This window comes from Castor canadensis, chromosome 4, assembly GCF_047511655.1.
Source record: "Castor canadensis chromosome 4, mCasCan1.hap1v2, whole genome shotgun sequence".
NCBI lineage: Eukaryota > Metazoa > Chordata > Mammalia > Rodentia > Castoridae > Castor > Castor canadensis.
The window spans coordinates 185,178,734-185,201,093 of record NC_133389.1 but is presented as its reverse complement, the minus strand read 5'-3'; the positions used below and the strand labels follow the sequence as shown (position 1 = coordinate 185,201,093).

The following is a 22,360-nucleotide window of genomic DNA, read 5'->3' as shown; positions in this document are numbered from 1 at the left end:
ACACCACGGTCAGAATTGTGTCTACTCTGTTTTCTTCTGATACAGTTCCTAACACTCATTTTCTTCCATTGATCTAAAATCTTCCCATCCCCACCACTTCTCTTCTTGCCCTGTGCTGTTCCTTCCTGGAGCAGCCACCTCTTCGTGTCGGTCCCCATCCCACATTGCCTGTATGGTTTGGAGTGTGTGCACAGGGCTCACCTTGGTCCTTCCAAGGAAACTTGCTTTTCTTCCTTTGTATCTCATTTCCCAGAGATAAGACTTCTTCAGAGCTGGGTGCCTATGGCTCACACCTATAATTCTAGCTACTTGGTAGGCTGAGATTGGGAGGATCGTGGTCCAAGACCATCCTGGGCAAATAGTTCACAAGACACACACACACACCCATCTCCAAAAAACAAGAGTAAATTGGACTAGAGGTGTGGCTCAAGCTGTAGAGCGCCCACCTTGCAAGTGTGAAGCCCTCAGTTCAAACCTAAGTCCCACCACAGTTTTAAAAAAAAAAAAGGACTTCTTCAGAGTTTTGCATCTTGAACAGTAGCACAAAGTCCTGTCAATGAAGCACTCAGTTTGGGTCTGAGCTGAGCCTGGAGTCTCTGGGCAGCAGCATGGTTCCCATACACTTTTAAACCATGATGAGGTGCCTCTGTCTTGAGTTAATGTGTATAATTTTTCACCTGAATCATAGTTCCCGAACTTTTTGCACATTAGTAACACCTGGCTTCTTTATTCTAAAGCCCTAACCACATGATACACCAGCTACATTTTAGACTGTGTAGTCCCAGCTCCCGGGACAGTGCCAACCTGCAGCCAAATTAGGAGCCACTACTCTAGAAACCTCGCAATCCAGTGAAGATAACCGTTTCTCGTTTTAAACAATGGAAGTACTTGTTTTAGAGGCTAATCGCTGTTTTGATAAATGGGAATGACCAATAAGGGTATTTGAGGCTTGGCCCCATTCCTCTTCATTGTCAGTCATTAGTAGACCATTGTAACTTCTGCATCCAAGACATGTTTCCTTTTTATCCTAAGTCAACAGAATCAAAGACCAGTATAAGGTTTCTGTCCGCATCCCTCCTGACAGCGAGAAGAGCAACCTGATCCGCATTGAAGGGGATCCACAGGGCGTGCAACAGGCCAAACGGGAGCTGCTGGAGCTTGCCTCTCGAATGGTAAGCCCTGTATCCAGGTCCTGCCAGGAATGCACAGGCCTCTGTCTGTTGGCTGCCTCCAAGAAGCAGTGCTGTTGGAATGTGTAGTCCTAGAAATTGGAGGTCACCAAGTCCTACATTGGGTTGACTCACTGGGGCCACATTTCTTTTGTCCTCCCTAGATCCTCAGATGACCAGCATGTCATGTCTCCCTTGACCCAAGTGTGCACACCCTGAGGGTCTCTTGAGCCTAGCTGCCAACTGCACAGATTGTGATAATGTTTCCAAACTTTTAAAGGATCCTAGGGGACTCTCGTGTGTGGCCAGACTTGGGAATCATTGCAGTGTCACTACCTGCCAGCCTGAGGTAGACTGTTCTCCACCCCAAGGCAGAAATACCACATTGCTTGGGATGTCTGACAAGTGGCTTATGCTGACACTAGACTATAACCACTCTTCTACCTGTCCAATGCAACAATCACACAGTAATGATTCTTGAGTCCAGCTGCACAGAAAAGTTACTACGTGCCATTAAGAGTATATAGAAGCTGAATAGGACCCAGTAATTATGTCCTGGAATAAGTTACTGTCTAGCAGTCTCTGTGTCTCTATTCATTGTCTCACCCCAGTACCCATGCTAGGTGTGGTCCAGCCTCCTGCTGCCTCCCTGAGCTCAGTAATCAGCCCAGTGTTCTGGTTTTTGCTCTTCTGAGGTCTCTTCAGGATGCCTTGCCCAAATGTATCATCTCTCTGTACTGAATCGCTGACTTCTGTCATCCTGATGCTAGTCTGATCCACCAGAATCCTTCAAAATGTTTGATTTTAGACAAGATCGGGCATGTTCAGGGTGGTATGGCCGTAGACAAAAAATGTTTGATCTTAGATTCCCTCCTGGATTCCTGCTCTGCCTGTTCATCAGTATTTCTTCTGGTGTTTTAATGTGGCCTATGGTGGAGGCTGAGACCCACATGGGTTTGGTACCCTGTGTTGAATCATTCTTTCTTGGTTATCCACACAGGGAAGGTGGTCTGGGGTGAGGGACTCCATGCTGTGAAGAGTGCTGGGCTCACAGGAGTGTGGTGGGAAGGGAAGTGATGCTGGGGGTGCTCTGGTGATTATCACTACCGTGACAGCACTTGTAACTGAAAGGCCCTATAATCGGTTTTTTAATTGTGTTTCATTAGGGAAAATAACGCACAACCATTGCAACTGAGAGGGTGACGATTTTGGGAGCGAGTGGGTGTCCCATGGTGGGCATTCTAATGGCCTCTTGCTCCCAGACCTTGCTGCAGGAGCCACCTGGCACCACCTCTCTCAGCTGCTGCTGGGCAACAGCTGGGCTATGTGGTGGCGGTCCCTAGGCTCCCAGTGCCTCCTGGTGATGAGAAGTCTTTAGCCTTCCTTGTGATAAATGGCATCATCTACTTTAATGATACTTTAGGAAAATGAACGTACCAAGGATCTAATCATTGAGCAGAGATTTCATCGCACAATCATTGGGCAGAAAGGCGAACGGATCCGTGAAATTCGTGATAAATTCCCAGAGGTAAAGTAAAGGTTTCCCAAGGGCATTCTTTTATTTTGGGTAGGGGAGAGGTGGTGCTAGAGATAAAGCCCCCCCAGGGTGTTCTGCATGCTAGCAAAGCTCTCTACCACTGAATTACACCCCTAACCCCAAAGGCATTCTTTACCCCTCTAGGATAGTCTAATTTGCACTTTAGGAATATTCAGTATTTTGGAATCTAGTCCTGATGATAAAATTCAGTCTGATGATTTCTTCTAGGTTATCATCAACTTTCCAGACCCAGCACAAAAAAGTGATATCGTTCAGCTCAGAGGGCCCAAGAATGAGGTGGAAAAATGCACTAAATACATGCAGAAGATGGTGGCAGACCTGGTAAGGGGACTTTTGCATGCTTTGGTGCACGGCGTGTGTCCTATCAGAATTACTGACTGTCTCTAGGAATCATTCCCCTTGGGGAAAGGTCTGCAGTCTCACGGGCTTGGGAAAAAGTGGTGAGGGCACTTAATACTGGGTGTTTAGACTGGCAATAATTGTCAGAACTTGTGTGGGGGAAATTCAAGTGTCAGAGTCCCTTTTTCATGTGTTTTTACCTATTTTCTTGAGGGAGTCTTCAGATATCTAGGTAGAGAAACCGCACTGTATAGAGAGAGTTAATACATGTCAGATGAGGGAGGAAGGGAGGAGTCATTTACTGATTTAGTGTTTTCTTCAGAAATTGAACTGGGAAACCAAGAGGGATGCATACACTGTACTCCCAGCACTTGGGAAGTGGAGACAGGAGGATAGCAAATTGAGGACACCTGGGATACATAATGAAATTCTGTCTCAAAAACCAAAAAGGATAAACAGAACAAAACTGAACTGTGAAAAGGTTTGAAAAGTGTGAAATAGGAAGCCATGGTCACCCAAGGAGGCTTCATTATACTTAATGCTTGCCTCCTTAACTCCTTAGCCAGAATGTTGGTTCTAGGGCACGTGGCCAGCCCTGATTGCCTCTGCATTAATAGTATATATCTAGCAGACTGCAGGTTCTGTTGCATGCCATGTTTTATAGAGGGGCTTTAGCTAAAGTGTCTGTGACATGCCAAGTTTGTCAGATGTTGGACAATTTATCTTGTTTGTCCTCATGACAGACCTAAAAGTCAAATAGATGGGGAGAAAAGTAGGCTTTGAGTCTGTGTTAGCCAATAGCAGTGTCCTGTCCAGTTCATGCTGATTGGGGTTAGAAGGAAAGTTCCTACTGTCGCAGATGGTTAATTGTGCCATCTTTTTGTCTTTCAAGGTGGAAAATAGCTATTCAATTTCTGTTCCGATCTTCAAACAGTTTCACAAGAACATCATTGGGAAAGGAGGTGCAAACATTAAGAAGGTAACTATCTCGTCCCTGGATTTTGGCTCCTTTTGCCCAAACCCCGCACTGTCCTGTTGTAGATAGAAAGGCAGGACTGACCTTTCCTTCCCAGCCCTATACTCAGATGTGCTGCTGTGGGAAGACTGCTGATCTCATACTCATCTCCTGTCCTGTAGATTCGTGAAGAAAGCAACACCAAGATCGACCTTCCTGCAGAGAACAGCAACTCTGAGACCATTGTCATCACAGGCAAGCGAGCCAACTGTGAAGCTGCACGAAGCCGGATTCTGTCTATCCAGAAAGACCTGGTAATGGGGGCTGTTTCACAGCAGATCCTGCCTGCTCCCTGGTTGTAAAATCCCAAGTAACACTTTCTGATCCAGGCACATGGGGCGATTGGGCTGACATGGGGATCATTAGAAGACTGCAGTTGTGAGTCCGGGTAGTGCTAGCTGAGTGGCAGGCTTTTCTCTGCATCACCATGCTTATTTACACAGCAGTGATGTTTGACTTAGTAATTGTGTTAGTAGACAAACTAGGTAAAATTCACTTGAAAATCATCCTATCTGAAGGGTCTTACAATATTTTCCTCAATTTCTAAAAAAGCTAATGTGATAAACTACTCACTGTAAGTATGTATTGTTTGATAATTCTAACATGCATACACCATGGAATCATCTTCACAGCCAAATAAGGGACTATAGCCACCACCTCAGGTAGGCTCCATGCCCCCTACATCCCAGGCTCCATCACCCTGGTCCCAGGCAGCCCACAATCTGTCTTCAGCCTCAGAAGATGAGTTTGGGTATTCTGCACCTTGCATGAGTAGCATCACAGCATATCCTGGCTGCTATTCGTCTGCCAACATTTTGCAAAGTGTTTCTGAGATTTACCCATGTCATCATGCATGTTGTGCTCCGTTTTCTCTTTGTAGGGTGGTGTTTTGCTGTGAGGGTGGAACATCTGCTTCTTAGGCTTGATAATTGGTGTCTTTGATGAGGGGTTATCAGGTTTACTAGCATTAAGTTTTATAAACTATTCCCACATTACCCTTACTGTCTGTACTGCTGTCACCTCTCATTCATGAAAGGAGTAATCATGTCATTATAAAATGACCCCCCTTTATCCCTCGTAATATTCTTTGCTCTAAAATTTTCATTTTCTGGTATTAAAGTGGGTTTAATATCAACAGCTTTTTTTTTCAACAGAATCTGCCCCTGAATTTTTAATTGTGATGCTTGCACTTCATTACATTTATAATTCTGTACATTATGTATCACACACTTATTTACATTTATTTTATATAAATTTATTATATATAATTTTAACTTATATAAAATTTAAATGTAATTAATATAAATTATGTAATTTTTATTTATTACATATAATTTGTTATGTGTTATTTATATTATTTTATATATATTTAATGATTACATTACATTTAGTGTGCTCTCTTATTTTTAATTTGGTAAAATATGCTTAGCAGAATTCATCATTGTGACCGTTTTCAAATGTGATTCATTGGCATTAATTATACCACAGTGATGATCCCTCGGCTTGTTCGTGGCTCTGTTTTTTGTGTGATTTTGTTCTGTGCAGTACTGGGGTTTGAACTAGGCAAGTGCGAGTCATACCACCAGCCCTATGACTGTTTTTGTGTCACTGGATCACTTCAGTCTTGTCGGTATATGTCCCCAAATTACCCAGTGCACGGTCAAGTGACCTTGTGCCAATTTCTTACCCCTTCTCCATCTTTGCCCCACATTCCTGCCTCTTACTCTCACGTGTTACAACCCGACAGTACATTGTTGACCTTTTTGTTTGAATTCCAAATTATTTTTTTAGAGATGTAAGTAATTTTAAAAACCTAGTTGAGTGCTGGTGACTCACACCTATAATCCGAGCTACTTGGGAGGCTGAGATTGGGAAGCTTGAGGTTCAAGGCCAGTCCCAGGAAATAGTTTGCAAGACCCAATCTCCAGAATACCCAGAGCAAAATGGACTAGAGATGTGGCTCAAGTGGTAGAGCTCCTGCTTTGCAAGTGCAAAGCCCTGAGTTCAATCCCCAGTCCCACCCAAAAGAACTTTATGTATTTACCCAGGAGTTATCATTTTAGAGCTCTTCATTCTTTGTGTGATCCACAGTCCACTTTCCTTCTGCCTTAAGGATGTCCTGTAGTGTTCTCATAGTGTGTGTATGGTGCTGCTTAATCTTTTTGTTTCTGAAAGATAATTTTTGCAGGATGCACATTCTTTACTCAGTGCTCATTTCTGTTGGTGCTCCCATGAGAACTCTGATGTCCTGGGCTGAGGGTGTGGTCCTTGTGGTAGAGCTCCTGCCTAGCAAGCACAAGGCCCTGAAAAGTCAAGCAAGGCAAAATACGAACAAACGAAGCAGCTAGAAGGAGTACATGGAGGGCTGAAAAGCGCTGTGGCTCAAGTGTGCAGTATTCGCCTGGGATCTTTAAGGCCCAGACTTCAAACTCCAGTACCAGAAAAAGAAATCTGGTGTCACTATCATGCAGTCCTCTGTACATGATGAGCCCTTTCCCTTTGTGTCATTTTCTTTGCGTTTCTTCTCTTGGTTCATGGAGTTACTTGCATATGTAGGCTTATTGCTGTCATCAAGTTTGAAGAAGTTTTGGCTACTTTCCCTTAGTATTTATCCTGTGACCCCCTATTCTCCTTTCAGGGACCCAGTTACCTGGATGTCAGTTGCTCTGTCCTTTAGATCCATTAACTCTCTGCCATGTCTAATCTACCTGTAATCCCATTTAGTACAGTTTTCATTAGAGACATTTTTGGATTTAACTGTAGAAATTCAGTTGGAATCTTTTATTAAAATCTTCAGTTTACATTCAGTCTTCCTTTTGGCCTTTGACCACAGCATGTTTCAGTGTTCATGACCTCCTGATCTAAACATGTGTGTTATTTCTGGGTTGTTTTCTATTTTCTTTATCTTGAATTGTTTTGCCTGTTTGTTGCAAGACTGTATTTTTTTATTGTGTATTTTTGTATTCCTCTAAATGTTTTTGAGATTTAAGCTACTCTGAAACAGTTTGCTTCTTTTGGACCTGCTTTTAAAGTTTGTTAATCAGGATAAGAACCATGTCTACTTCAGGCCCAAGTGAACTACTGAGGTTAAACACTCCCAAGTACTGCACTGAGGGCCCAGAAAGTTTAGGCTGAGGATGGTGCTACGCCAGGCACATCTCCTGTAGTCCTTCTTGGGCTCTTCCCACCTAAGAGCAATGTCTGCACATACTGGTGTGTAAGTGGTCTCCAGGACTCAGGGGTTCTTGCTCTGTGCCACTGTCCCCTGGGTTCTGACTTGTGCCTGTGCACTGCCTCAGCCTCTGAATATTAGCTCTGTTTCCTCACCTCTTGAGCTGTAGCAAGTTGGGATAGGTAAATTCACCTTCTGCTGTTACATTTTGGGTGGAAGCAGAATTTTTGTTTTAATAGGACAGTTTATCCACAGGCATATTGGACTCAGCTCTGGCAGCTAGTGGCCAGAGTTGACTGAAGAAGCAAAATCCCACGTTGTGTGATGTAAAGCCGCCCTTTCCCCCAACACTCCATTGAAAGACTTCTGATCCTAGTGAGTCATTATCTCCAGACTGAGGCTGACTTCTTTCCCACTGCACAGCATATAATGTTCTCCCGCTGTGTGTTTGGTTTTAGGCCAACATAGCCGAAGTGGAGGTCTCAATCCCCGCCAAGCTGCACAACTCCCTCATTGGCACAAAGGGCCGTCTGATCCGTTCCATCATGGAGGAGTGTGGTGGGGTCCACATTCACTTTCCAGTGGAAGGTTCTGGAAGTGACACCGTTGTCATCAGGGGCCCTTCCTCAGATGTGGAAAAGGCCAAGAAGCAGCTCCTGCACCTGGCTGAGGAGAAGGTAAGCCCTCATTCAATGCTCCCTCTTCTCAGTGTGGGTAATTCTAAAAACCTGTCTTTGTGGCACGTCAGAAAACAAACAGCCTTATAGTAGACCTTGATTTTGCCATTGCTTGTACTTTCCTAGGTACAGATACCCATAGACAATACAGAAAGTTCCTCTTGGCTTATTAAAGGTTTTGGGGGGTGAAGGTATCACTTTAAAATGTCATTTTTGGTAAAACTCAAGATTGTATATAGTTCTGGGTTTTTTGGTAGTTTTGCTGTACTAGGGATTGAACTCAAGGCCTCATGCTTACTAAGCAAGTGCTCTGCCACTTGAGTCAGTCATTCCCCAGTCTTTACAGTTCTGAGTTTTGACAAACATGTAGTCATCTGACCACACTGTCATCAAAATCCATTGAACATCACTGCCAAAGGTTCTCCATTGAGTTGCCTTTGTCAAACTATTTCGTGTGGATCTGTTTCTGGCTTCTTCCACTTGAGCAGCACCATAGTTTTGGAATGGCCAGCCTTAATGGAAGTCCACACATCAGCTGGTATAAGTCCTCCAGCCTTGGTTTGACTATTTTCAGAGCCTTTGCCTTTCTGCATGCATTTTGGAACCATCCTGTCAGTTTCTGGGAAAGAAAGCATGCTTTGATTTTGATGGGGATTGTGTGTTGACCATAGAGATGGAGTCAGTGAGGATGGGCAGCTCAGCAGTTTCCAGTCTTCAGCCCGTGTCTCTACAGGTTTTTAGGTTTTTGATTCTTACTGGCGCTTTGTAGATTTTAGCATACAGGTCTTATAGGTGTGTTGTTTGGGTTAGATGCTATCCTATAAGTTTTTTTTGCAGTACTGTAAACAATACTTGTTTTCAGTTTCCTGTTGTTACCATGTGGAAGTACATTTGAGTTTTTTGGTTTTGTTTTTTTTTTTAATATGGCCCTTGTTTCATGAGACTATTAAATACTCACCAATTCTTGTAGCTTCTTTGTAGACTCTAGTATGTAAAGTTCATATCATCTGTGAGTAGGCAATTGCATTTCTTTCCGATCTCGTGTTCTTGCCTTGCTATGTTGAATAGGTCTCCCAGAGCCTGCTGCAGCAGAGGTAAGGAGACAGCCTTGCCTTGCTCATCTTTCACCATCAAGTGTGATTTGCTGTGTGTCTTTTGTAGCTGCTGTCTGTGAAGTTAGGAGATTCTCTTCTGAGTTGAGAGTTTTAGGGGGAGTGAGTTTTGAATTTTGTCAGATGCTTTTTCTGTACCTCCTAACACAATTATAATTTTTTAATTAGACTTAATGTTTTGTTTATTGTATTTAACCAACCTCTTGGTTTTGATGTTTATTTGTTTCTATTTTTTGAGACAGGATCTCATTGTATAGCCTAGGCAGACATGGAATTTCTGATCCTCCTGCCTCAGTCTAACAGCTCAGTTGTTTAAATTTTACATGTTAGGTAATCTTTTCTTCTGTATTCTTTGTGCTGTGGGCCCAGTCTCAGGTCCAAAGGAAAAGCAAAATGTGCCTCTGTGGGTTCCCCTGTTCTTCCAGCTAAGTCTGCCAGAATCACTGGTATCTGTAAGGAGGTCACAGAGTACGGCTTGTGCTACTGCAAAACCTCTGAGAGCGCTCCTCTCAACTGTGGCGTTTGTGTCTCAAGGAGCTCCAACCTTGAGCCACCAATTGCTTTTTTACATGTGCTAGTCTTTGGCACTGTGGGAGGGAAGAGGGCCAGCCCAGGTAGCACTTCTGTGTGTTTGGCCTACAAACACGTGGAAGGGCAGACATTGAGTGGCAGGGCCCCTGGGGCAGTGCATGTGCTACTGTGCCAAGTGCACCCCATTCTCCTCAAAGTGAACACCTTATCACTGCTCATCACCACATCCCCAGCAGATTAAAATGACTAGAAGAGGTTTAGTCATTGCTCGTATATAGCAGACCAAAGTTATAAGTTTGCACCTCACTGTCTCAGCCTCTTTCTGATAGCTGTGGAGAAAAACAACACTTACAGTTTGTCTGGGTGTCCATCTGTTGAGGTGAGGTGCTATTAGCCCCATTCGGGGGTTAGGGGGTTGGTGCAACATCAGGACACTAGTGTCAGTGTAAGGAGAGCCACCCCATTCTGCTGGCCTCTAGGTGCTCTCATTCACCCATGCTGTGGTCCAGGCAGGCAGCTAGTGTGGAGCTAACATACATGGGGTTGGTGTCTGCAGCAAACCAAGAGTTTCACCGTGGACATCCGAGCCAAGCCAGAATACCACAAATTCCTCATTGGCAAAGGGGGCGGCAAAATCCGCAAGGTGCGTGACAGCACCGGAGCCCGAATAATATTCCCAGCAGCTGAGGACAAGGACCAGGACCTGATCACCATCATAGGAAAGGAGGATGCTGTCCGGGAGGCCCAGAAGGAGCTAGAGGCATTGATCCAGAACCTGGTAGGGAGCGGGCCTTGGCTGTTGACTCTGTTCATGCCATGGTGGGGTGAGAGGTGGGCCATCTTCCATTCCTTGTCTCAACATTGCAGGATAATGTGGTTGAAGACTACATGCTGGTGGACCCCAAACATCACCGCCATTTTGTCATCCGAAGAGGTCAGGTCTTGCGGGAGATTGCTGAAGAGTATGGTGGGGTCATGGTCAGCTTCCCACGCTCTGGCACACAGAGTGATAAAGTCACCCTCAAAGGAGCCAAGGACTGTGTGGAAGCAGCCAAGAAGCGCATTCAGGAGATCATCGAGGACCTGGTGAGTGGCTCTTGTCATCACTGAGCACTTAGCAGTGAGTGGTCACAGGGGCCTTATGCACAGTCGCCTTACTTGCCTGCCTGTGGCCTCAGTCAGGAAGGCTGCTGACTTTAAGAGGCAATCTCTCACTCTCTTTTTTTATTTTGTTCTTTCCTTTTTAATGACAATGTGATCTACACAAGGACCTGTTTGTTTGTTTTTTTTTTTTTTTCTTTCTAGGTAGAAAAGAGCATAGACTGAGGGAATGAAGGTGTCAGAGTGAACCCATAGGGCAGGCACATGAAAGCACATTGGCTTTTCTAAAGCAACTTTGAATGCATTTCCTTCCTCCCTGACTCTCTTGATTGTCCTTTGTGTGGCCTTAACGTGCCGTTTCCGTCACATTACTCACAGAGTCCCAGACTATGACAAAAGTGATGCTTCTCAGTTGGCTAATATGTCTGTAGATGGGGGGGCAGTGCTTCCTCTATGTGTGTAAAACAGGTGTTTTCTGTCTGATGCAAGCACAGGGAAGTTCTGTATTGAAGGTGGCAGGTGTTTTCTGTCTCAGGAGCTCCCTACAGAACAAGGCCTGTCCCTTCTGTCCTGTGCTCCCCCTCCACTCAGTCAACCAGGATCACTAGGTTCACCTCCTAAAAGAGGCTGTAGAGGATGGGGAGGATGGTGTAGGGAAAGTGTTGGACTTAAGGAATTTGACCTTTGCTCTTTTTTCTTTGTGTTCCCTCTTCAGGAAGCTCAGGTGACAATGGAATGTGCTATACCCCAGAAGTTCCATCGATCTGTCATGGGCCCCAAAGGTTCCAGAATCCAGCAGATCACTCGAGATTACAATGTTCAGATTAAGTTCCCAGACAGAGAGGAGAACCCAGGTGAGTCCCCTCAGCTCTGTGGCTATCACTGCCTATAGGCTACCATGTGCATCAGCTGTGTGCCTCCCTTGTGGCTCTTCTCTGCTACTGCTTCTGATGCTGGAGCAGTTCTTGGATATAGTGTGTGAGTTCCAGGTGCTTCCAGAAATTCAGGGCCACTTCCTGGCCCATGTCTGTGTTCACAGAGGACAAGGCCAAAGAAGAGATAGGAGCTTTCAGTGTCTTGTTTGGGAAACCCAAGTTCAGCTGCAGTTTTTCTCTGGACAGTGTTTCACTTGGGTGGATGTTTGCTCAGCTCCATCCAGAGCAGCCTCTTCCCCCCACATACCACTGTAGACATGTCCCCTTCCAGCCTCTCACATCAGCCAGAAGGCATCATCCAGCAGGCTGATGGCTCTTCTGGAAGGGCTGTTAGCATGGTACCCTGCTTGTCACCTGCCTCTGCTTGTGGACCATAATGGGGAAGGCAGGTGGGAGAAGAACCACAGGTGTGGTCAGTGGTGGAAGAGGTGGTGGGTATGAGTGGTAGCAGCGTGGTCATCTCTCTGCTTGCTTTGCATGTGTGAGGCAAGGGGCAGGCCACCTCCCTATTGATTTGGTCATTGTTCTGTGTGGTCTAGCCAACCCTGCAGCCTGCCACGTCCACTCAGTGTTACTGGTTTGACATCCATAAATCTGGTCATATGTGGCCATTCCAGCTCCTTGTTTTCCTGAGAACACAGGCTATTTGTGTAGGAACCTAAGTCGTACTTCTTCCCCATTTGTGCTTCATACCTGAGTAAATAGCTGTTTTTAACTTCTTAGTTTTGATACAATTTCATACTTAGAGAAAAAACTGCACAGAACGGCATAAAGCTACACCACCATCCAACACCAGCGTTTTCTCAGCCCTCCCCTTTTATGCACACTTTTTTCTGAATCATTTGAGTGTAATTTTTAGACATGTCCTTTTATCCATAATGTGTTTCCTAAGAATCTGAACATTCTCCTACATGACAATGGCATCTTCATCAAAGTCAGATCTGAAACTGCACAGTACTGTTGTCTAGTTCACAATCAGTATCCCAATTTGCCAGTGTTAAATATGACCTTCAGCCAGGCGCCAGTAGCTCACACCTGTAATCCCAGCTACTTGGGAGGCAGAGTTCTGGAGGATTGCAGTTTGAGGCCAGCCTACACAGGAAGTTAGTGGACCCCATTTCAACCATGGGCATGGTGGTACCACCTGTCATTACAGCTACTCTGGATATGTAAATAGGAGGATCATGGTCTATGCCAGCCTGGGCAAAGCTGCAAGACCCGGCACCAAGTTCGAGCTCCCGTACAGTACCCGTCAGAGCTCTCCACCCCAGCTCTGGATTTAATCCCGGATTGCAATTCTTCAGGCATTCTGTCTGCCCGTCTCCTGTTCGCCACTTAGAGCATGTGGCTCCCTGGATTCCTGTTCCTCCATGGAAAACACTGGGCATTCACTCAGTGTGCACATGACCTACCAGAGTGGCTGTCCAGCTCTCCGGCAGGACTCCATGTCCTGTTGGCATGCCCCTTTGCTCTTGGGCTCTGCTTCATTCTGCCATGAGTAGCTGGCACAGGTTTACCTTGGTCTTTCCCTGACTGTCCCTCCTAAGTTTCTCAGACCCTACCCCACTGCCTCTCTGGAGCTGGTTTACCTGGACCTGACTATGTGCCATTCTCCTTTCCTCGTGAGCTTTGCCTGGCAGTCAGGCTCCATACATGTAGTAGGGCCGCTTTGCTCTTCCCTGGTGGATTACTAGCTTATCCTCTTTACACATCTGCGGTTGTTACGGTGACTCCACTTTAAAGGTGAGGAAGGGAGTCACAGAACTCAGGAACCCCATGCAAGGCTGTACATCTGCTGTCCCACCCAGCACATAGAAGGCAGATGAAGTGCCTCCTGCAGAGCAGTCATCTTTGGGCTGTTGTCAGCTTCCCCTTTTTCCCTCTCTCCTTAGTTCATAGTGTAGAGCCAGCCATCCAGGAGAATGGGGACGAAGCTGGGGAGGGCAGAGAGGCCAAGGAGGCTGACCCTGGCTCTCCAAGGAGATGCGACATCATCGTCATCTCTGGCCGCAAAGAGAAGTGTGAGGCCGCCAAGGAAGCGCTGGAGGTAGGTGTTCGGGCCCTCTCCTTGTCCTCCCTGAAGGCCAGGCCCTTAGGTAGTAACAAACAGATTTTGTCGTTTTGGTCCTAAAGTACCATCTATCCATGTCTGGCTGGTCACAGAGCTCAGAGAGGCTGCTTCCCTTCACCAAGACCTGAGATTCTGCAGTCCCGTCTCTGGACAGCAGCATAGTCCAGCCTTAAGTTGTGGGCATGGAGGCTGTGGAGGTGGTCTCACTAGTAGTGGGCGAATGTAACCTTAAGCTTCAGTCTCTCCTATCCCCCCACGAAGTGAGGATAATTGGCTCAGGCTTGTCATAACTAAGACGTGTGTGGTGAGCGTTTACTGAGTGTCACCTGTGGGTCGGGTCCTGTTGTGAGCACTGTGAAGCCACAGTGGAGAAAGATGAGTGGGCAGCCAGCACTGGGACTTGAGTGCAGACACCGAGATCAGTAGCCATCCTGGAGAATGCTTAGTGACTCGCACAGACTTTACCAAAGCAGGCATGACCTTGGGGACATGCCAAGAGCTGGGCCTCTGTGTCCTGTGCCCGCCCCTTTCCAGTGGGCATCAGTCTGTTGGCAGTCCAGGAGGGTGGGCATGGGGTACAGACTGAATCCGTCTCAGTCAGCATTACCCTAGACTGGGTTTCTTGTCCTGTCCTGTTGTTAAGGTCCAGGTAGCCTGTCAAATGGGCACACTTGTCCTCAGGGTTCTGCCCTTTGCTCTTAGCCTAACCTCCACCATCTTCCCTTACAGGCCCTGGTTCCGGTCACCATTGAAGTTGAGGTGCCCTTTGATCTTCACCGTTATGTCATCGGGCAGAAAGGAAGTGGGATCCGAAAAATGATGGATGAGTTTGAGGTGGGACCCTGCCCCGGACTCCGTGCCGTATGGGGAGGACTCTACCAGCTGTGGTCACCAACTCATGCTGGCCTCCTCCACACTGCTTCCTGCTAGTCTGATGGAGCACTGACTCCCTCCCAGGTCTCCCCTCGTTCATCCCATCCATCCCATGGATGCCCCATCCCCAAACCCCCCATCTCATGAGGGTGGGCTTTCATCATACTCCCTCTGAGTCCCAAGCTTTCGGTACACCTGGGGGTCAGGTAGACTTAGTCCTGTTGCGCTGCTGGCTCTAGACATCAGGTCTTCATTTCAACAACGTAGGTGAATATACACGTCCCAGCTCCTGAACTGCAGTCTGACATCATTGCCATCACTGGCCTGGTTGCAAACCTGGACCGGGCCAAGGCGGGGCTGCTGGAGCGAGTGAAGGAACTTCAGGCTGAGCAGGAGGACCGGGTAAGCACAAGCCTGTCTGGGAGTGAGCTCAGTACGTACCCTGGGAGGCTTCCTTAAGGCCAGGTCATGGCTGCTAGGCAGTCTAGTAGGAGCTAAGTAAGGGTAAAGTTCTCCTTTAATACAAAAGTGGAAAAATTGGACAGTTGTTACGAGAAATAGCAAGTTAACACAACAAAATCAGAAGAAATGTTTTGGTGCTCAGACCCTACAGAAAAGATTGGTGTCTCAGCTCCAGGTAGCTGCAGGCTGACAAGCAAATGGCTCCCTTGTGTGCAGTGGAGTAAGACCCCACCTCTCCTCCAGCAGAGCTGCTGTGTGAAAGCTTCTGAGAGGTGCACTGCACAGGAGCAGGGCAGTCTAGGAACTGGAAGCAGATCATTCTGGGTTGACTGGCTCTTTACTAAGGGAATAATGTTCTTTTTTTCTTGGAGCACAGTCTGGCAATAGAGCTTTGAAGCCTTCTTGCCCACTATGATCGTGCCCCAGAATGCACCTTGGGTTCTTTTCCTCTAACCAGGTCATGACTCTAGTCTTAAATGGAGGGCCAGGCTTTCTGTCCCCTGAAAGCTCTTGGCCCCATCTGTACCCCAGCCCCAAAAGACCAGAATGTTTTCTTCAAACTGATTAGATGTGCTGGTCACAAACTCAGGAAGTAGGACCCAGAGCTCAAGCAGCTCACTCCCTGGCCTGTCCCTCCTCAGTGCGGATGCCTACCTCCACAGTGGTCAGCAGCTTGTTCCAAGGAATGTATATGCTGAACAGGAGGACCTGGGATGGACTAGTGTGGTTAGGGCCTGTAGTTCTCATTTATAACAGGTGATCAAAGGTAGCGTGGATCAGACAAAGAGATGCCTAGCTCTTCTGGACCACAGGGATTAAAGGCCACCTACTAGCAGGACGTTGGAGTGTCTGCCTTGTATTTCTACAGACCTGTCTGAAACGGGCATGGGTACACGCGGCTTAGCTGTAGGGCGGAGTGCTCTCTTTGCCTCATTCTCACTTGTTTCATTTGTAGGCTTTAAGGAGTTTTAAGCTGAGTGTCACTGTAGACCCCAAATACCATCCCAAAATTATTGGGAGAAAGGGGGCAGTGATCACTCAAATCCGTTTGGAGCATGATGTGAACATCCAGTTTCCTGATAAAGATGATGGGAACCAGGTAAGAATGACGTCCAACTGAGATGCTGTGGTTAGAGCATCTGGGAGCAGATGGACACTGATGGCCTAGTCTTGACCTGGGCCACGGGAACCAGGCAGACTCTGGATGTGCCACATCAGGGCAAGGGTTGATTCAGTGGCGGGTCTGACAAGGATCTGATTTCAGCTTGAGGTTTAGATGGGGTCTTGATATTCACCATCTGAGTGAGGTTTGCTAAGCGCCATGTGTAATCTGGAGCCTTAGGACATTTTCTCGTGCCTTCTTCAACAGGCGAGCTGGGCCCTCAGTCCGGTCCTTTCTTGAGCTCTCGTGTCTACACGCACAGCTTGTCCATCAGCACTTCAGCATCCCTGGGCAAGCTGTAAGGGGCTCCTAGGAGGCAGGTAGATGTGAGATGGCCAAGATGTACTTTTTCTACAGTCCTCATTACACTTGCTGGATGGTTCCATGAACTCTGCACAGCCTCCTGCTGCATTCAGGATAAAGCGGAGGGGAGCGCAGCCCCACCCCGCCTCATACCTCCCTTAGGCTTCAGCTCTCTGGAGTAGTCCTGGTGTGAGTGGAGATTGACTGCCCTGCTGTTGCCTCTGCTTGTTGGGTGTGGGCTAGCTCCACCCAGTACCACAGCAGTCCCCTCACCGCCACTGCAGGTGTCTTGTCTTCTGCCTTTCCACATTTTCTTCCGCATCTCTCAGACACACACACATGCTGTTCCAGAATATCAGTAGGCCTTGGGCCACCTCGGGTCCTGACCCCCTGCTCCTGAGTCTCATCCCTCCAAGCACATTCTTCCCAACCCTTTGTCTTCCATTTATCTCTGCATTTCTAGCAATGTTTATACCACTATTCTTCTTCTTAACTAATTTTTAATTATCTTCATCTTAAGTGTCTGGCTCTCTTAAGCTTACCAAAGTATGGCTTACCATTTAGACTTGCAGGATTGGTTCTGTGGGCATGTGCTGACCGCTGGCAGAGGTAGCCTGGCTTTGCTGTGCCTACTTTAAATGAGGCTGTGTCCCCTGCTGCCTGGCCTCTGGCTGCTGCTGCCTGAGAACCACTGGGTCTCTCTTGCTTCTCTCCCAGGCTGTATCTTTCTGCATTTTGAGATCATCTCCAGGCATCTATTCTGTGGCCCTGTTCTGAGTATTCTGTTCTTTTATTGTGGACCTGCTGTTCCCCCTATCCTGAATACTAAGAATTACAGCTGTTTTGTTTCTGTGTTTCCTTCTGTGCACCCTGAATTGTTTTTGTTAACCTCTGTCTGGTACCAGGGAGGCCTAAGCTAGGAGGGAGATGCCGAGGGATCAAGGGGATCTCTGTGGGTGTTGGGGCCAGGAGCTCCTCTAAGTGGGCAAAGAACTAGGAGGCTGTTGGGCTTTGCTCTACAGTAGTCTCCAGTCCTGTGCCTATTGTCCTGGAATTTACCTGCTGGAGCCTCCTCCATTTTTGTGGGCATGTGTCCTTCTGGTCTTGCACCTTTCTCTTTGATGGCGTTGTTGGGGGAACAGGTGCTGGATGGACACTGTTAACTTTCCATTTTACCTCAGCCACCTGATGTGTTTCTACCTTGCTTCTCTGCTGAGCTGATACGTATTTCCTTTCCCTCTAAGGTGAGGCCTGGTGCAATCAGTCTTCCAGCCATGGTACCTGCACTAGGTCGTTCTTTTGGACCAGCCCTGCTGGGTCAGCACACACTTATCATGGGGGTCCCAGTAAGGCCTTCCCTCTTCTTTGACTGCATTCTCCTTTTTTAGCCCCAGGACCAAATCACCATCACAGGGTACGAGAAGAACACAGAAGCTGCCCGTGATGCTATCCTGAAAATCGTGGGTGAGCTTGAGCAGATGGTTTCTGAGGATGTCCCACTGGACCACCGTGTCCATGCCCGCATCATTGGTGCCCGGGGCAAAGCCATCCGCAAAATCATGGATGAATTTAAGGTGAGCCCCCAAAACCACCTGGAAGCACAGGAACGAGAGTTTCCATCCATTGCAAGGACAGAGGCAGCCTGCACGCTCCTGACAGGACTGCTGACTCTACAGGCCAGGAGGAGGATGCAAGTGTGCCCAGCAGGCGCTCGGCTCTCAGGTGATGGGGCCAGGACCCCATGGTCAGTACAGGCATGGGAACACACAGAGATGGCTGTTGTGTTACCTGACAGGTTTGTTATCTGCAGGACGGTACCGTCTTGTAGAAACACTGCTGCGCACACCCGGCACCTTTTTCTGCTGAGAACCAGCAGCTTCCTCAAGTGAACAGCCCTGAGGCTAGGTCTTTGAGTTCTCGGTAACTCAAGGGAAACACCTCACCAGAGGAACACACGTAATGGTCCAGAGTCCTCCCTGGCGTCCTCTGCTGACATTGCATGCTCCTTCCAGGTGGACATCCGCTTCCCACAGAGTGGGGCCCCAGACCCCAATTGCGTCACTGTGACAGGACTCCCAGAGAATGTGGAGGAAGCCATCGACCACATCCTCAACCTGGAGGAGGAATATGTGAGTCCTGAGTGGGTACGGTCTGCAGGGCTGGGGGTGGCTTAGGCTCTGCTCTGAGGCATCCTGTCCCTAACTGGTCTGGAGCTCAGCCACAAACCTGAGGTGACAGCCTCGTGATTTGTGTACTTCCAAAGGCAGGCCAGGTGCGGAGGCAAGTGGGTGGGTAGGTGCCTCTTTGTAGCTCCGCAGAGAATGCTCCGAGAAGGCTCAGCTGACCTGTGCTGCAGACTGACCGGTACCACCTCCCTTATCCCCTGCAGCTGGCAGACGTGGTGGACAGCGAGGCACTGCAGGTGTACATGAAGCCCCCAGCACATGAGGAGTCCAAGGCACCATCCAAAGGCTTTGTGGTGCGGGACGCCCCCTGGACTGCCAACAGCAGTGAGAAGGTCAGAAGGCATTTCTACCCCTACCCTCCATGGGCCCCAGGCAGGGTGGTGGGCCAGTGTCCTGGGTGAAGGGGCAGCAACTTTGGAAGCTGTTTATGCCAGGGAGAGTGACTCTGTACTAAAATTGTGTCCTCCCTTTCCACAGGCTCCTGATATGAGCAGCTCTGAGGAATTTCCCAGCTTTGGGGCTCAGGTGGCCCCCAAGACCCTTCCTTGGGGCCCCAAACGATAATGATCAAAAAGCAAAAACCTTTCCAGCCTGCTGACCCAAACCTAGCCACACAATGGTTTGTCTCAATCTGACTCAGCAGCTGGACCCTCGTAAATTGTTGACGCTCTTCCCCCTCCCCGAGGTCTCGCAGTGAAGCCTGGCAAGCCGGCCTTGTGTGGCCATTTCTCCAGGCCTGGTCGGCACCCAGCGGGCTCAGGATCTACCGTGCTCTGGGACAGGCACGCCACTGTTTTAAACACTAAGCAAAGGTAATTGAGCATTTTGTGATAACACAGACTCCAGCTTCCTGGTCCACCCAGCATGTAGTCAGCACTCTGACCATTACCAGAGCTCCGCAGCAGCGGCTAGGAGTCGACTTCCTGTGTCATGACCTCAGGAAATAAATTTCCTTGACTTTATAAAAGCCAAAACGTTTGCCCTCTTCCTTTCCCACCTGCTGACTGCTTGTCGTCCAGACCTCCTCCTTTGTGGAAAGCAATTGGCCCCTTCCAGCTGCCCAAGTCTGCTTAGTGCAGGCCACAGGGTGGGAGGAAGGCCCAGCTTTGGCTAGTGGGAAGTCGGTATCTTGGAGCTAAAGGGACCGGAAGCTGACCTGGGTCCTTGTATGGTACTGATGGTACCTGCTTTGGATCTGAAAGCACTAGGGCCTCCACTGGACCCTTGGCCCCACTGTCTGCTGTGTGTAGCCTAAAGGTGAGGCTGCATGTGTATGCCACCTGGGTCCCCTGTGGTCACCCACAGTGGCCTGGTATGATCTAAGACTGGCAGGGAGCAGGGACGGGGAGGTGGAGACTTCTTCTCTGGTAACATCTCGACTTTCCCACCAGCTTGGCCCCCGTGACTGCCTCAGTCCAGACACCTCATGTTCAGTTGCCTTCTTTCTACCTCAGCCAGTGCGGTAGTGGTCTCATGGATAAGTTAGTGCTATCCCCAAGGCTTCTCTCTTGATTGAGGTATTTCTGCTGGTCCTGGGCCTGCTGTGGAGTTGGGGTGGGACCTGTGTGTGGAGATGGAGGCTTTTGCCTTCCCTCAGCCCAGGTCTTTTGGGGACTGGCCCAGATCACAGTGCTCATTCCCACCCATTCCTAAACAGCCTGACCTGGTGGCATGCCTGGATGCTATATGCAGGTCATGGGGACAGGTCCCAGGTGCCTGACTTTGAGGTATGGGTATCATGGTCTTGGGGTACAGAGGCTGTCACTTAGCCTGGACCAAGAAGTGAAGCCAAATGAGCAAAGGACTGGGTGCTGAGAGCCCTGCTAGCTGAGGCAGGGTCTCCTGTTCCTCGGGTGTGGCAGGTAATTCTGAGTCACACTCATCAGGAAAGGTGGTCCTAAGCAAAGGTGTCTCTATTGTGTTGTGGGGCCTAAGGACGGGCCTTTCATCTCTAGGTTGTCTGACTTAGCCACTAGCAAGTTGTCCTATCCCAGACATTTGGGTTCCTAGCAAAGCCCTCCCTGGGGCAGTCACGCCTGCTGTGACACCAGTTCCCAAAAGCTCAAGCAGCTCCAGATGTGCCCTTTCATAGGAGGGATAACCGAAATAGGAACGCATCTGCATTGCTGCCTGAGTGAAGCTGGGTGGATGGGACAGGGAGGAAAGACTAGGGGCTCCCCCTCCCAGAGCTGTCTTGTCTCTGGGGAGCCTGGGGGAAGGACTTTTGCCTCTTCATCTGCATGAGTTTGAGGGCATTTTGCAGTTGGTCATTTTGCTTCCCTCCTCATTCTTCCAGCTCCCTCGGGTACCTGTCCCAACCTCTCTTCATCTTTATACAATGTCCTCCTACCACAGTCCCTTCCCCTCTCCAGAAGGCAAAGTTTAAATTCTCACAACTGGATTTTGCACATCTCCATTTATTGCTAAGTGCTATAGATTGGAGCCCTATCCTAAGCTGTTCAGGGTCTCACCCCTTTTCTTCGGTTGTTTATAAAGACCATGAAATGACTGTGCACAGGATCTCCCTGCAGCCTCCAAGCTGTCGGGGGCCTGGGGTGGGGAGTGTCTTTTCCTCCTTGTTGAATGTCTTCCATACCCTATGTTTCCATAGCTACATCCATCCCTTGGCCTTAACTTTGGAATTTGGAGATTGATTATATGCAAACATGTGTAAAGGCTCGTGACTATGGATAACACTGGAATTTTATAAATTCTAAAATAAAACCCAAAACCAGATGCAGTGTGCTGGGACTCATTTCATTGTGTGTGCTCTGGTTCCTGTGACTAAGTGGCAACAACATCCCTGGGTAGTTCCAGTCCTCTCAGCAGTGACTCTGTCACTGTCACCTCCGGAGCTGTGGTAGGGGAGACCTAGCTACATGATGTGAGCTGGTGATGTCTTGACAAGGGCGTCTTGCCTGCTCCTGCACCATGGCCCCCGGTCAGATAACCACCTGCAGCTCTAAGTGCTGAGGGTGGGCAGTTCTACTTGAGGAGCAGTATGGTTCCTATAAACCTGTCCAGCTCAGGATCCCAGGCTCTCCATTGGCATTTGCAGGAAGGGCTCCCAGCACCCAGGCAGGCCCAGCTTGTGGTCTGTGGAGAGCCTGGTGGGAGAGGGCTGGCAGGCAAGGGGGAGTTAAGCAGGAAGGTCCATTCTAGTCCCCAAGTGGCAGAAGATCCCAGGAATGGGCAAGAGGAGCAGGGTAACTAACACCCCACTGCTGAGTGGGTTGGTCCCCACCTGGGATGGTGACCCAGCAGTTCCTGTCAATGCCAAATGTGTCCAATAACCCAGTGTTCCCACTCCCAGATAACTCCCTGCAGCAAGGTGCACCTGTAAAATGATTCCAAGCCACAAATGAGCTGATCTAGAACCCAGCACCAGCATGAGCCAGTCATAGCACTGGGGATACAGCCCTGCTGTCTAGTGAAGGAAGTTGCTATAGGATTTTCAGCTCCACTCCAGGCTTAATGGCCAAGATGGTGACTGCTCTGGGTGGGAGGAGGGGTAGCTGTCACTAGCATGGTGGTTTCCGCAGTATATTCACATGAAAACCCAGTGTGGAGACATTGCCGTTTCACATTCTACATTAAGACTTTACAGTTAACGATAGCAACAACAAAAAGCAACAGCTGGAAGAAGTACATGTGCATTTTGTAATCAACGCATTGGCTGGCAAAAGCACTTGTC

General features: G+C 48.3%; 1 protein-coding gene across 4 annotated transcripts in view; it reads left to right on the top strand.

Annotated features, from left to right (window-relative positions):
* Hdlbp (high density lipoprotein binding protein) overlaps positions 1–21,402 on the top strand; it is a 64,511-nt gene extending 43,109 nt beyond the window's left edge. For all 4 annotated transcript variants that reach the window (XM_074072265.1, XM_074072266.1, XM_074072264.1 and 1 more), the window contains 17 exons: positions 1,033–1,172; positions 2,593–2,697; positions 2,935–3,048; positions 3,959–4,045; positions 4,204–4,335; positions 7,712–7,930; positions 10,130–10,351; positions 10,441–10,659; positions 11,390–11,528; positions 13,502–13,656; positions 14,410–14,514; positions 14,821–14,955; positions 15,971–16,114; positions 17,869–18,054; positions 18,493–18,609; positions 18,870–18,998; positions 19,144–21,402. In XM_074072265.1, coding sequence (XP_073928366.1) covers positions 1,033–1,172; positions 2,593–2,697; positions 2,935–3,048; positions 3,959–4,045; positions 4,204–4,335; positions 7,712–7,930; positions 10,130–10,351; positions 10,441–10,659; positions 11,390–11,528; positions 13,502–13,656; positions 14,410–14,514; positions 14,821–14,955; positions 15,971–16,114; positions 17,869–18,054; positions 18,493–18,609; positions 18,870–18,998; positions 19,144–19,230 — 2,435 coding nt within the window. In that variant the 3' untranslated portion in view covers positions 19,231–21,402. The remainder of the gene's footprint in view (positions 1–1,032; positions 1,173–2,592; positions 2,698–2,934; positions 3,049–3,958; positions 4,046–4,203; positions 4,336–7,711; positions 7,931–10,129; positions 10,352–10,440; positions 10,660–11,389; positions 11,529–13,501; positions 13,657–14,409; positions 14,515–14,820; positions 14,956–15,970; positions 16,115–17,868; positions 18,055–18,492; positions 18,610–18,869; positions 18,999–19,143) is intronic.
* The last annotated feature ends 958 nt before the right edge of the window (positions 21,403–22,360 follow it).